This window comes from Balaenoptera ricei, chromosome 11, assembly GCF_028023285.1.
Source record: "Balaenoptera ricei isolate mBalRic1 chromosome 11, mBalRic1.hap2, whole genome shotgun sequence".
In the NCBI taxonomy this organism is placed as follows: domain Eukaryota; kingdom Metazoa; phylum Chordata; class Mammalia; order Artiodactyla; family Balaenopteridae; genus Balaenoptera; species Balaenoptera ricei.
This window is the reverse complement of record NC_082649.1, coordinates 24,386,107-24,399,976: the sequence shown is the minus strand read 5'-3', so window position 1 is coordinate 24,399,976 and position 13,870 is coordinate 24,386,107. Positions and strand designations below refer to the sequence as shown.

The 13,870-nt window shown below is 49.2% G+C and overlaps 1 protein-coding gene and 1 long non-coding RNA gene across 2 annotated transcripts; one reads left to right on the top strand and one right to left on the bottom strand.

Annotated features, from left to right (window-relative positions):
* Positions 1-622: 622 nt before the first annotated feature.
* LOC132375459 (uncharacterized) lies at positions 623-2,567 on the top strand. Its single transcript, XR_009506009.1, has 2 exons — positions 623-737; positions 2,337-2,567. It is a non-coding gene; the product is annotated as an uncharacterized LOC132375459 (long non-coding RNA).
* A 2,789-nt stretch (positions 2,568-5,356) lies between these two features.
* On the bottom strand, positions 5,357-7,859 carry HSPA1B (heat shock protein family A (Hsp70) member 1B). The gene has a single exon (XM_059938413.1). The coding sequence runs from the start codon at positions 7,639-7,641 to the stop codon at positions 5,716-5,718; it is 1,926 nt and encodes a 641-aa protein (XP_059794396.1). The 5' UTR covers positions 7,642-7,859; the 3' UTR covers positions 5,357-5,715.
* Positions 7,860-13,870: the final 6,011 nt, after the last annotated feature.

Sequence of the window (13,870 nt, the reverse complement as noted above, 5' to 3'; positions counted from 1 at the left end):
TGAGTTAGCAGAAGCCAGGGCGACTACCACACGAGTCCCCCCTGCCCTGGGCTGCGTCAGTTCCAAGCAGTGGAGTCACAGAGACATCAGAAATTCTAGTCTGTAATGATAGCTCATCCTGCTCAGCCCGAGACTTCGGTCCCCTCAGTGTCCAACACGGCCCTGAGGTACTGAGGTACCTGTACGCCGGCAGCTGTGCAAAGATGGCGCAGGCCGTCGCCTTCCTTTTCCGCCAGGCGGATCCCAAAGCCACCATCTTCGCCATCCACGAGTTCACTGCACAAAGAGAACGACAAGGCCTGGGCCAGGGCCGTTTATTTACGGCGGCGTGGCGTCGGGGCCTGACGGGCCTATAGCTGTCTTCTGAGAGGCCTGTCTCGATCCTCAGAATTTTCCCCATCGCTTGTCCAAACAAGACTAAAGTTAAGTGAAAGAGAGGCCATGAGTGGACGTTTCACATTCTTCTGGGCAAATATTCGGAGATGTTTTGTGAATTTTGAAAAACAAAAAACAGGTGACTTTACTGGCCAGGCCGGAGAAGTCCGCGACGCTGCCAAGTGCGCGCGCAGCTGAACGCTCTTCCTGGGTGGCCTCCCAGATAGTCCTGTCCCTGCTTGTGTAACCAAGGGACTTCGCTCTAGTTCTCAATTGTCCCGGTTTGGATTCGGGGGTCCCTCCAAGGGACTGCCACCCTCCTCTGTCTAGCCAGCGAAATCTGAATTTGCAAGACCTGTCAGGTACATTAAACTTTCTGTCCTTTTTTTTTTTTTTTTTTTAAAAAAACACCTTTATTAAGGTATAATTGGGTCCACTGAAAAAAAATGCACGTCCTAAAAGTTGAGAATCTGTTTTATTTGGTGGATAAAACTGAGGACTTAGGCCCGGGTCGCAGCCTCTCAGCTCTGAAGATGTAAGGGAGAAGCCAGGCTATATAAGAGTTTTTGCGAGAAAGATCGGGTAGTCGGCACTTCATAAGATTACTGTCAATTAGAGAAAACAAGGGATTTCCCTGGTGGCGCAGTGGTAAAGAATCTGCCTGCCAATGCAGGGGAAACGGGTTCGATCCCTGGTCCAGGAAGATCCCACATACCGCGGAGCAACTAAGCCCCTGCGCCAAAACTACTGAGCGTACGGTCTAGAGCCTGCGTGTCACAGCTACTGAAGCCCGCGCATCTAGAGCCCGTGCTCCGCAACAAAAAGAAGCCACCACAATGAGAAGCCCACACACCACAACGAAGAGTAGACCCCGATTGCTGCAGCTAGAGAAGGCCCTCCCGCAGCAGAGAAGACCCAATGCAGCCAAAAATAAAAAAATTAATTAATTAAAATAGAAAATTAAAGAACCCCATACTGTTCTCCATAGTGGCTGTATCTATTTACATTCCCACCAACAGTGCAAGAGTGTCCCCTTTTCTCCACACTCTCTCCAGCATTTGTTGTTTGTAGGTTTTCTGATGATTCCCACCCTAACTGGTGTGAGGTGATACCTCATTGTAGCTTTTTTTTTTTTTTAACATCTTTATTGGAGTATAATTGCTTTACAATGGTGTGTTAGTTTCTGCTATATAACAAAGTGAATCAGATATATATATACATATATCCCCATATCTCCTCCCTCTTGCTTCTCCCTCCCACCCTCCCTATCCCACCCCTCTAGGTGGACACAAAGCACAGAGCTGATCTCCCTGTGCTATGTGGCTGCTTCCTACTAGCTAGCTATTTTACATTTGGTAGTGTATATGTGTCCACTATGGAGAACAGTGTGGAGGTTCCTTAAAAAACTAAAAATAGCCTTACCATATGATCCAGCAATCCCACTATTGGGCATATACCCAGAGAAAACCATAATTCAAAAAGACACATGCACCCCAACGTTTATTGCAGTACTATTTACAATAGCCAGGTCATGGAAGCAACCTAAATGCCCATCGACAGACGAATGGATAAGGAAGATGTGGTACAGATATACAATGGAATATTACTCAGCCATAAAAAGGAACAAAATCGGGTCATTTGTAGAGATGTGGATGGATCTAGAGACTGTCATACAGAGTGAAGTAACTCAGAAAGAGAAAAACAAATATCGTATATTAACGCATATATGTGGAACCTAGAAAAATAGTACAGATGAACCGGTTTGCAGGGCAGAAATAGAGACACAGATGTAGAGAACAAATGTATGGACACCAAGGGGGGAAAGTGGCGGGGGGGGGGGATGGTGGTGGGATGAACTGGGAGGTTGGGATTGACATGTATACACTAATATGTATAAAATAGATCACTAATAAGAACCTGCTGTATAAAAAATAAATTAAGGGGCTTCCCTGGTGGCGCAGTGGTTGGGAGTCTGCCTGCCAATGCAGGGGACGCGGGCTCGAGCCCTGGTCTGGGAAGATCCCACATGACACGGAGCAAGTGGACCCGTGAGCCACAACTGCTGAGCCTGCGCGTCTGGAGCCTGTGCTCCGCAACAAGAGAGGCCGCGATGGTGAGAGACCCGCGCATCGCGATGAAGAGTGGCCCCCGCTTGCCACAACTAGAGAAAGCCCTTGCACAGAAACGAAGACCCAACACAACTAAAATAAATAAATAAATAAATAATTTAAAAAAAAAATAAATAAATAAATTAAATTAAATTTTTAAAAAAATTAAAACCAGACATCTCAAGTTAATGAATTTAACTAAACATGCCGCAACAAAGATCCCATGTGCCGCAACTAAGACCCGGCGCAGCCCAAAATAAATATTTTAAAAATCTCTTCCAAGAATCCTATAGTATTCATCTGTTTATTTGACACATTTCTCAGCTCCCAGTGGTTGAGTTCCACCTGTGGTTGATGTTGCAAAGTGATTTTAAGTTCCAGGAAGTGTATATGTACAGGTAAGTGATGACTTCTCATATTCTAAAGTGGCTGTTTTTATTGGCCGCGGCGCGCCGCTTGCAGGATCTTAGGACTGAACCCAGGCCCGCAGTGAAAGTGCCGAGTCCTAACCACTGGACAAGAAAATTTCCTGATGTTGCTTTTTAATGAACCATTTCCCTAATGAGGACTCATGAAAGTAGTTGGCCCAGCTTCAGGAATTCTCTTCTTTGGCCCGTTAAGCCGTTGCTGGCGATTTCCCTTACCTTTATCATCGCTGCTGCTGCCAGTGAATCAACACTTTAAGGCCGTGGAAGGCTTCCAGCACTGGTTCACAGCAGAAAGCCCCTTGCCACCAGCTGCTGCTCCTGGAAGCACTGAGACCTTCCTGTCCTGCCTCTCTTGGGTCCCCATACCTCTAAAAACATAATCAGGAGGAGTAGCCTCTGGTGCAGTGGCTTTTTCTCAACTTTGGCTGAAACACTGAGACAATTTTAATTCTATACAATTTCTTGGCCTACTTCCAGAGACTCTGATTCTTCCAGGACCGGTATCAGTATTTCTTTTTTCTTTTTAAATAAATTTATTTATTTATTTATTTATGGCTGCGTTGGGTCTTCGTTGCTGCACGCGGGCTTTCTCTAGTTGTGGTGAGTGGGGGCTACTCTCTGTTGCAGTGCGCGGGCTTCTCATTGTGGTGTGTTGTCTTGTTGTGGAGCACGGGCTCTACGCACGCAGGCTTCAGGAGTTGTGGCTCCCAGGCTCGAGAGTGCAGGCTCAGTACTTGTGGCGCATGGGCTTAGTTGCTCTGCAACATGTGGTATCTTCCCGGACAAGGGCTCGAACCCGTGTCCCCTGCATTGGCAGGCGGATTCTTAACCACTGTGCCACCAGGGAATCCCGGTATCAGTATTTCTTTAGCTTCCCAAATGGTCTCAGTATACCACTGGGTTGGAGAACCATGGCTCCAGTGATTTGAAGTTACAAGGTTTATTCCCTCTATTGCTTGGCTGGCTAAATTTTTTAAAAGTTAAGCAAGCCCCCAATTTCTGCTTCTGCAGCAGTTAAACTGCACATACTATATGCTATGGTCAGAGCCTATAATATTACAGTGTACCTATCTTGTAAGTAAGACCGGCCTTTGAGAATTGGCCCAGGAACCAAAACTATACTATTTCCTTTACAAGCTTTTCCTTTACAAGGCTTCCCGTTCTTTGTCATTCCTAAGTTGTTTCAATTTCCCAGAGAGGAAGGATTTATTGAAAGATAAAACACAGGGAACTTTAATTTGATTCTGGAGTAGATACTCCCAGGCTCAGTTTTTAGAAGGAACAAGGTTGGGATTTATCAGGCTAGAGGAAGTGTTAAGGACGTTTAACTGCTCCAGTGAGAAGCAGCCCCTAGGGAAGGGCTTGTGTGGGAGGAACGCCCATCTCCCCATCTTCCCAGATCTATGCTGCACAGCTTTTATTTCCTCTTCGTTCATAATTAAATGTGCTATTAAGTTGCTTCTGTTTTGAGACTGTCCATGAAAAGAACAAAAAGGCTACTGATTGTTAAAACTGGGGTAAAACCACCACTTACAGCCAGACAGGAACCACCCACGCTAGCCCCAGTGTTCAGGCAGTGTGAAAAAACCCTGGCCCCCAAATCATCACTTGTTCCTGCCTAGTTTTGCTCTGGATATAGCTTAAGTGACCACCTCCACATGCTACCTATGAAAAAAAAAAAACTTTACAATACCTAAGTTAGAGTGTGGTGTGATGAGAACTACTGAGGATTACAGGAGGGACTCAGAGAACCAGGTGCAGTGCCTGGCCCATTCCTCTTTATTGCCATGCCCCCAAACTCTCAGTATTTCACTCCCCCAGACCCTCAGTTGAATAACTGCAGCTCCAGTGACCTTCACTGAACATGTTGCTTGCCTATAGCACATTTCTGCTCAAGTGATCTAGATCTTTGGAACTGAGGCCACTCAGACAAATGCTTTATTTTGAAAGGAGCCAACCAAAACTAAGAGGCTAAGTAATTTGCACTAAGTCACTCAAGTGGGATTTATAAAACAGAGTATGAATCTGCATCTCATTTTTACTGTTTCGTCCACCCCTAAATTCATAACTTAAATAAAAGACTGGAAGACTCACAGGTCTAGTAAGAAATGAACAGCTCTGCACACAGTGAGTGCAAGACCCTAAGGAACCATGAACCCCTCTCAACACTGCCTTTGACACCACAACAATCTCTCCTCCCCAAAACCCTACTGCAGCTCCCATCCCTACTTTTACCTAAAACAAACCCCACCCCAATCAAAATGGGCACTTGGAATTTGTTTTCTGTCCTGGATGTGATTTACCACCTACAATAAAGTCCCAACAAAAACAGCCATACCCACGGCTCCTAATACGTATGATACTCTCTTCAGAAGTACAGCCCTTTCATGGTCTATGGATTTCAGAGAAGAGACTATTATCCCTCCCCAAATAAAAGCAGACATACATATTTAACATTTTATTCTTATTCCTTAAGCATACAAGTTTTTAATTCCATGAGTTTGGGTATGTTTACAAAGCAAAAAATAGGACAGAAGGTGGCAGTGTTAATCCATTTGAGAGAGGGAAAAACAAAACAGGAAAGCGACCCTTACAGTACCAACTTACATGAGACGCAAATCATTCTGGTGAACGCATTGGTTATAACATACAGAAATAACAAAGACAAGCAAGCTAATTATTAAAGGTTAAAAGCTAACCTTAGAATGAACTGCTATAGTAGAGGACTAACATACAGGGAAATACCAAGGTCCTTGGGTCTCCTCTGTCTCAAAGAGGAATACAGAGAAACAATAGTAAGTCCCCTAATCCACCTCCTCAATGGTGGGGCCAGACCCAGAGCCCCCTTTAGGGGCCTGGGCCCCAAAGCCGCCAGCCCCGGGGCCACCCGCCCCCTGGTACAGTCCGCTGATGATGGGGTTACACACCTGCTCCAGCTCCTTCCTCTTGTGCTCAAACTCGTCCTTCTCGGCCAAGGTGTTGGCGTCCAGCCAGGAAATCACCTCCTGGCACTTGTCCAGCACCTTCTTCTTGTCGGCCTCGCTGATCTTGCCCTTCAGCCCCTCATCCTCCACGGCGCTCTTCATGTTGAAGGCGTACGACTCCAGGGCGTTCTTGGCAGACACCCTCTCGCGCTGGACCTCGTCCTCGGCTTTGTACTTCTCCGCCTCCTGCACCATGCGCTCGATATCCTCCTTGCTCAGCCGGCCCTTGTCGTTGGTGATGGTGATCTTGTTGGCCTTGCCCGTGCTCTTGTCCATGGCCGTGACGTTCAGGATGCCATTGGCGTCGATGTCGAAGGTCACCTCGATCTGGGGCACTCCCCTGGGGGCCGGTGGGATGCCGCTCAGCTCGAAGCGCCCCAGCAGGTTGTTGTCCCGCGTCATGGCCCTCTCGCCCTCGTACACCTGGATCAGCACGCCGGGCTGGTTGTCCGAATAGGTGGTGAAGATCTGCGTCTGCTTGGTGGGGATGGTGGAGTTGCGCTTGATCAGGGCAGTCATCACGCCCCCAGCCGTCTCCAGCCCCAGCGACAGGGGAGCCACGTCCAGCAGCAGCAGGTCCTGCACGTTCTCAGACTTGTCTCCCATCAGGATGGCTGCCTGCACCGCCGCCCCATAGGCCACCGCCTCGTCGGGGTTGATGCTCTTGTTGAGGTCGCGCCCGTTGAAGAAGTCCTGCAGCAGCTTCTGCACCTTGGGGATGCGGGTGGAGCCCCCCACCAGGACCAGGTCTTGGATCTGAGCCTTGTCCAGCTTGGCGTCGCGCAGAGCCTTCTCCACGGGCTCCAGGGTGCTCCGGAACAGGTCCGAGCACAGCTCTTCGAACCGCGCCCTGGTGATGGACGTGTAGAAGTCGATGCCCTCGAACAGGGAATCGATCTCCAGGCTGGCCTGGGTGCTGGACGACAGGGTCCTCTTGGCCCTCTCGCAGGCGGTGCGCAGTCGCCTCACGGCCCGCTTGTTCTGGCTGATGTCCTTCTTGTGCTTCCTCTTGAACTCCTCCACGAAGTGGTTCACCAGCCTGTTGTCGAAGTCCTCCCCACCCAGGTGGGTGTCCCCGGCCGTGGCCTTCACCTCGAAGATGCCGTCGTCGATCGTCAGGATGGACACGTCGAACGTGCCCCCGCCCAGGTCAAAGATGAGCACGTTGCGCTCCCCCTTGCCCGTCCGGTCCAGGCCGTAGGCGATGGCGGCAGCCGTGGGCTCGTTGATGATCCTCAGCACGTTCAGCCCCGCGATCACCCCCGCATCCTTGGTGGCCTGGCGCTGCGAGTCGTTGAAGTAGGCCGGCACGGTGATCACCGCGTTGCTCACCGGGTGGCCCAGGTACGCCTCGGCGATCTCCTTCATCTTGGTCAGCACCATCGACGAGATCTCCTCGGGGTAGAACGCCTTGGTCTCCCCCTTGTAGCTCACCTGCACCTTGGGCTTGTCACCGTCGTTGATCACCCGGAAAGGCCAGTGCTTCATGTCCGACTGCACCACAGGATCGCCGAACTTGCGGCCGATCAGCCGCTTCGCGTCAAACACGGTGTTCTGTGGGTTCAGCGCCACCTGGTTCTTGGCCGCGTCGCCGATGAGCCGCTCGGTGTCCGTGAAGGCCACGTAGCTGGGGGTGGTGCGGTTGCCCTGATCGTTGGCGATGATCTCTACTTTGCCGTGCTGGAACACCCCCACGCAGGAGTAGGTGGTGCCCAGATCGATGCCAATGGCCGTGCTTTTCGCCATGCCGGTGTCCCGCCCTCTCGGCTCCGCAACGAACTTCAGACCTGAAAACGGCCAACGAGTTCAGCGACGAGGAGCTCGGTCCTTTCGGAATCCGAAAACTGAACGCGCCGGTGCCGCTCGGGGTGGTCCTCGCAGATAGTGTGTCTGCGGAAGCTGCGCTCACCAACCACTCCAATCCTAGCAGCTCTCTCCAGGCTTGCAGTTTCTCTGAGGGCGGCTCTGTGTTTATGGTTTTTCATCAAGCTCCGCCTTTTCCCTCCTCAGCCAATCACAGAGCTCAGTTCGGCTGCCAGGTCGGGAATATTCCAGGGGTTTCGCCTCAGGTCCTGCCCCCTGGTTTTCTGGGACCAATCAGCTCCCGGGGTGCCGCCCCTCCCAGAACTCTCCAGACTCTTCTGGGATTCGCCGGAGGAAACTGGAGTCCTAAGGGAAGGGGGGAGAGGCGCCGGGAAGAGTCGTTGTTGACTCCGGCCACCCAGTCTCCGTTTCCCTGGCGAGCCGCCTGCCAAGTAGTTGGATGTCGACCGGAAGGATGAGCACTAGGCTTGTAATAAGTAGGGCGGTGAGAGGTTCGTGGGGCTCAAATAAGTTTGATTGTTTAAAGTAGGATTAGGGGGTACACGATTCCGGGGAGACCCAAATTACAGAACGATCCGGAGTTTCTCTAAGAGGGTGGGGTATCTGTGGCCCAAAGAGACGCTGATTGGTGCCTGACGCTGATGGAAGCAGCCGCGTTTGGGCCGGTTCGCGGAGGGGCCGGGCTGCCTGAGAATTGCCTTGGCCATCCCGGCGTTTTTCCCATCTTATTTTTAAAATAGGAAGGACAAGGAAAGAGATAATGCAGTATAGTTTTGGCGTCATCTTTAGCCCTATATGGATGGAATATCTGGGGATGGGAAAATTTGAATTTTCAAAAGAAAAGTAATCAGGTAAACAGACGGTTCTTAAATTGGAGAAGGTTCCCAGCGCCTTAGAAGGGACGTTTTCGGTCAGGGGCGTGGGGAGGGAAGGGCAGGGTTGGATCCACTGCGCCCCTGTCCCCGCCCAGAACCGCTCCCGTTTTCCTCGGGCTGGACTGGGGCTTGAGGAAGAAAAAAAATCTCTGTAGAAATTCAGCTATCATTAGGCCTTTGGGGCTCTCCCAGTTCCTCATCTTTCCCAGCCTGGGGTCCGGGCCACTCCCCTGTTTCCTTTCTGCCTTCTTCATTCCTGGTTCAGCCTCGGATGATTGGTGGTGCCAGGATTAATCTGAGTCCGGAATTCGGCCTTCTGCCTTGTCACTTGCAGCCTCTAGGCTGTCCACCGCTTTAAAATAAATGTGATGTGGTGGTGAGCCTGCGAGGGCGGGGCGGGAATGTTTACTCCTCTTTAACAGCATCATATGCTACAGCAGGTTGGCAGGTGGCTCACTTGAAAGCAAACTGGTCGGGATGGTGCTGTAAAGTGGGAGAGGTTGGCGGGACCCAGATTCTAGCTCCTTTAAAACTTCAGATTATTTGCTGTGCACGTAATTCTTCCATTTAGTTTTTTTTTTTAATTATTTTTATTTTTATTTTAGTTTTGGCTGTGTTGGGTCTTCGTTTCTGTACGAGGGCTTTCTCTAGTTGTGGCGAGCGGGGGCCACTCTTCATCGCGGTGCGTGGGCCTCTCACTTCCGCGGCCTCTCCTGGTGCGGAGCACAGGCTCCAGATGCGCAGGCTCAGTAGTTGTGGCTCACGGGCCCAGTTGCTCCTTGGCATGTGGGATCTTCCCAGACCAGGGCTCGAACCCGTGTTCCCTGCATTGGCAGGCAGACTCTCAACCACTGCGCCACCAGGGAAGCCCGTTCCATTTAGTTTTTTAGCCTGGATTTCAACTTTCTGTGGGTTACCTTCCTTCCTGTTTTAGATACAATTATATTTGGTAATTTGTTTTGGCCTTTGTTTTTTCATCCTTTGTGTGAAATGCCAGACCCCTTGTTAGGCGCCTAAAATGAAAATGTGAGGGACATTAAAGCAACAGTGCGGGGTTCACAACCCACAGAAAAATAGACTTATTGCTGTACTCACATGTCTTGAGCATAGAAAACGTAAGAGCAGAAGTGGGAGGAGGCAGGGGATATTTTTCTATTTGTTTATTTATTTATTTTGGCTGCGTTGGGTCTTCATCGCTGCACGCAAGCTTTTCTCTCGTTGCGGTGAGCAGGGGATACTCTTTGTTGTGCTGCGCGGGCTTCTCGTTGCGGTGGCTTCTCTCATTGTGGAGCACGGGCTCTAGAGCACAGGCTCAGTAGTTGTAGCGCACGGGCTCAGTTGCTCCTCAGCATGTGGGCATGAACCCATGTCCCCTGCATTGGCAGGCAGATTCCTCTTTTTTTTTTTAATATAAATTTATTTATTTATTTATTTATTTATTTATGGCTGTGTTGGGTCTTCGTTGCTGAGCAGGGGCTTTGTCTAGTTGCGGGGAGCTACTCTTCGTTGTGGTACGCGGGCTTCTCATTGGGTGGCTTCTGTTGTTGGGAGCATGGGCTCTAGGCGCACGGGCTTCAGTAGTTATGGCACGTGGGCTCAGTAGTTGTGGCTCGCAGGCTCTAGAACACAGGCTCAGTAGTTGTGGTGTATGGGCTTTGTTGTTCTGCAGCATGTGGGATCTTCCCCGACCAGGGCTCGAACCCATGTCCTCTGCATTGGCAGGTCGATTCTTAACCACTGCACCACCAGGGAAGCCCAGCAGGCAGTTTCTGATGAAGGGAAGAAATCTTGCTTTTGAACACTTGTGCTCAATTGGCATTCTTTACACACACACCTGTCCATCCATACACCTTTTCCTGGAATCCAAGGGTATTCATTTGTTTATTCTATAATTTGCTCAGGCTAATCTAAACTGATATTGCAAAAAGATTGCTTTAACAAACCTGTGTATCTTTCTCTGTGCAGGTAGGTGATAACTTTTTTTACTTTCAGGTGTGACTCCCTAAATGAATCACCTCCTTTATCTAGTCAAACTGGCCAAACTTCAGGAATTTTCCATTTCTTTATGCATTATCTGGTTGGGTATTCCCCAAACTTACATCTTAGCTGCCCAGTATAGGAACACTTCCAGAGATCCTTAACCTCACCCCCTCCTTCTGGAAGCTTCCTCACCATCAGCTGCTACCAGCAGCACTTCTGGATTCACTTCTTTCCTTCTCTCCAAATTTGCAATTGTATTCCTCTGTTGGCTTGAAGCAAAGGGTATCACTGTCTCCACTGCCAGGCAGGTAGAGGATGTGAGAGGGCCTCAAATCTTGTGGCTGCTGGCTTAGCAGAAAAAAAGCCACTCGAAAATGCTGTTTTTCTTGAATCGGGCAGTCAGCCGCACATCGTATTTGACCTACCTTTTGCATTAAGTTTCTCTCTGTGGACTGGCCTGTAAACCTAAACATCTATATTCCTTTTCCATTTCCTACAAGGGGAGAGTCTCCTGAATTTTGTCTTTCCTTTTGCACTGGACACTTCCCAATGCAGAAACTCAGTTACCGGTTTAATTGATGTCTAAGGAGATTATATGAACCCCAAGAGATTTTTCAGAACTTTAGTTTGATTAGCTTTGGAATTAGGTTTTTATCGGGTTTGGTGTTTGGAAGGATCAAGGCTCAGGTTCCCCAAGCCTGACGGGCTGTCAGGTAAAATTTAAGGGTGGGGGATGGGGGAGAGAGTGCCAAGAAACCTGACCGCCGGCGGCAGGAAGTATGGGGGAGGGGAACCCCGCAAGGCTGCGGGATCTTGTTTCTTCTCTCTCCTTTTTCCTACAGTTTTTCAAACAGTATCGTTTTCTCCTCAATTCTATTTGTTTTCAAAGATATTATAATTCTAGGTTTATCAGAAGAACGCAAAAGAGATAACTGATATGAAACCTAGAGCCTGGCATTTTTAACCATCAAATGGCAAAGGCTTCAAAGACCTGGGAACCCTGCTAATTTCCAGCAGCATGGAAAAAAACCTGGGTTTGCGTCTGGACTCTACTTCGTTGTTGAGGCTGTTTTTCTTCTTTCTTTCACAATGAAGTACTTGTAAGTTAACTAAATTACACGTCTCTGTATCTCTAAATTAGAATTAACAATATTTATTTCATAGGATAACTACAAGGATAATACTTATAAGGCCTTAGTTCAGTGTCTGTGACAGAGTAGTGCTCAAAACTTTGCTCCCTTCTCCCTTCTTTTGTTGGGGTCCCACACTCTCTCAGGTCTGATATATCTCAAACATTCTTACTGAAGGTTGGGGGTTAATACCAGGACTATAGTATTACTTTCAGCTTACTATAGAAACTATTTTAAGATTTTTAGGCAGAGCCCTTCAGCCAAACCTTTCCATTTTCAAACATAAGCACAAAAGATCAGAGGTTTAGTGGCTTGGTCTGGTCACCTAGACAGATAATTACAGAACCGGTGACTGAACCTACATGTCCTCATACTTTCTATTTTGGACTCCTCCCAATGCTGGCACATAGACCTTACCCTTTCACTCTAAAGAGAAGAAAACAAATGGTCACAGAAGAAGATAGTTAAGAGTGAATGTCAGGGCTCTGTGCGCACCTTGGGCACCATGGGGGTATGTGACCAGCAGGTATTCCCCTCCAGGCTGTTGCTTCTGACTCACAACCATCTCCCCCATTGCCCCCCCACTACCCCACCCTTCCAGCTTCTCCCAGAACTGTCTCCTCTTCCCTTCATCCCAGACTGGTCGGTTGTTATGAGGGGAAAGGAGGGGGGGGGCCCGTTACTAAGGCTAGGCTGGCACCCAGTTCAAAGAATCTCCTGGAAACTAAATGTAGAGCCGTGACTAAGCTTGATATCCTAGAGTGGGGTTGGGGGGTAGGGAGACTTGGGTGGGGCAGTCTGTTTGTTGAGGACTGTTCCTACGAGTCAGTCCCCGCCTTCGAGCCCAGAGAACTCCAGAAAGTTCCTCGCACAGCCTGAAACGGGGGCAAGGAGCCAGAAGCCGTAAGACCCCGATAAAATGGGGCGGGGCGGGGCCTGACGGTAGGGCTGGCCGCGGAGCTGCCTGTCCGGTGTCGGCGTTTTTCGGTTGTTTTTTCAAAATGGGATTAAAGAAGTAAATAAAGGAGAGACCTTTAGAGTTTCACTCAAACTCGCTAATTTATTGGATGAAAACACTGGAAAAGTTCGTAACTGATACAAGGAAGCCGGATGAACTGGGTGGCCAGACGGGAGAAGGCCCCACCGCCCTGGGCAGGGACAGGCCACAGATGGGAGCTTGCTGGCTTCTCTCTGCCGCTTCCCCACCCGACTCTAGTCCCTGGTTCTCGTGGGGACGTTTGGAGGGGTAAAATGGTCTAAGACTCTCGGGGGTGATTCTGGTCTTCCGAACTCCCCCCGCCTTCCCACCCTGTTTGCCCCGTTGTGCCCTCCCTCCTCCCCCGCTGTGCCCTCTGCTCCGATCTTCTGCTGGGCTGGACAGGGGCCCGCGGGGGTGGGGCGGGCTGACCTCGGCATCCCGAATTCGCGGCGCTACGTGACCCCTTAACGTCTCCAAATGAGCTGGAGCTAGGAGAGGGTGAGGGGGCTGGTGGGGTTGCTCTGTGTCACAGAACTGCACTGGATACTTTACGGGTGACCCTCGGGGACGGATTTAAGGTGATCAGTTGGAGTAAAGTATGATGACAGTCACCGTTTCTTATTCCTAGCGTGAGGATCTCCCCCTCAGAAATCGCCAATATTGGTTTTTCACCTGAAACAACCTCTTTTAACTGAAAGCCCATGCTTTTGCCCACTTCTCTCACATTTATAAACGTTTTTGTTGTTTTGGTATCTTTTCTTCATTTTTGATGACAGAACCCTGTTAAACACCAGGAATAACAGTATGTATATTACTAATCACACAATATCTTGGATTTAAAAGACATAAAATTAGTCATATTACCATAGCCACCTGCCTTCTGAGGGCTGGCATAGGGAGACAGGTGAGATTGGAATTAGGGAAGGTATTAGATTTTAAAAATTCTTTCCTCATCTACAATTATCTCGATGCACCTCCTCTCCCCCAAAGTTCCTGCTGCTACCCAAAACACCGCTTTTTCCAGGGATGGCATTGCATTCTCTTTGCTAGTTCTGCGATTCCCTCAGCTTCATCTGGAACTTAAAAAGTGATTATTTTCAAAGTACTCCGTGCAAGGGTATATGTTATCAAGGCAATAACATATTGACTTCTTAGTATCAATAAAACACCCTCAATAACCTTAACTG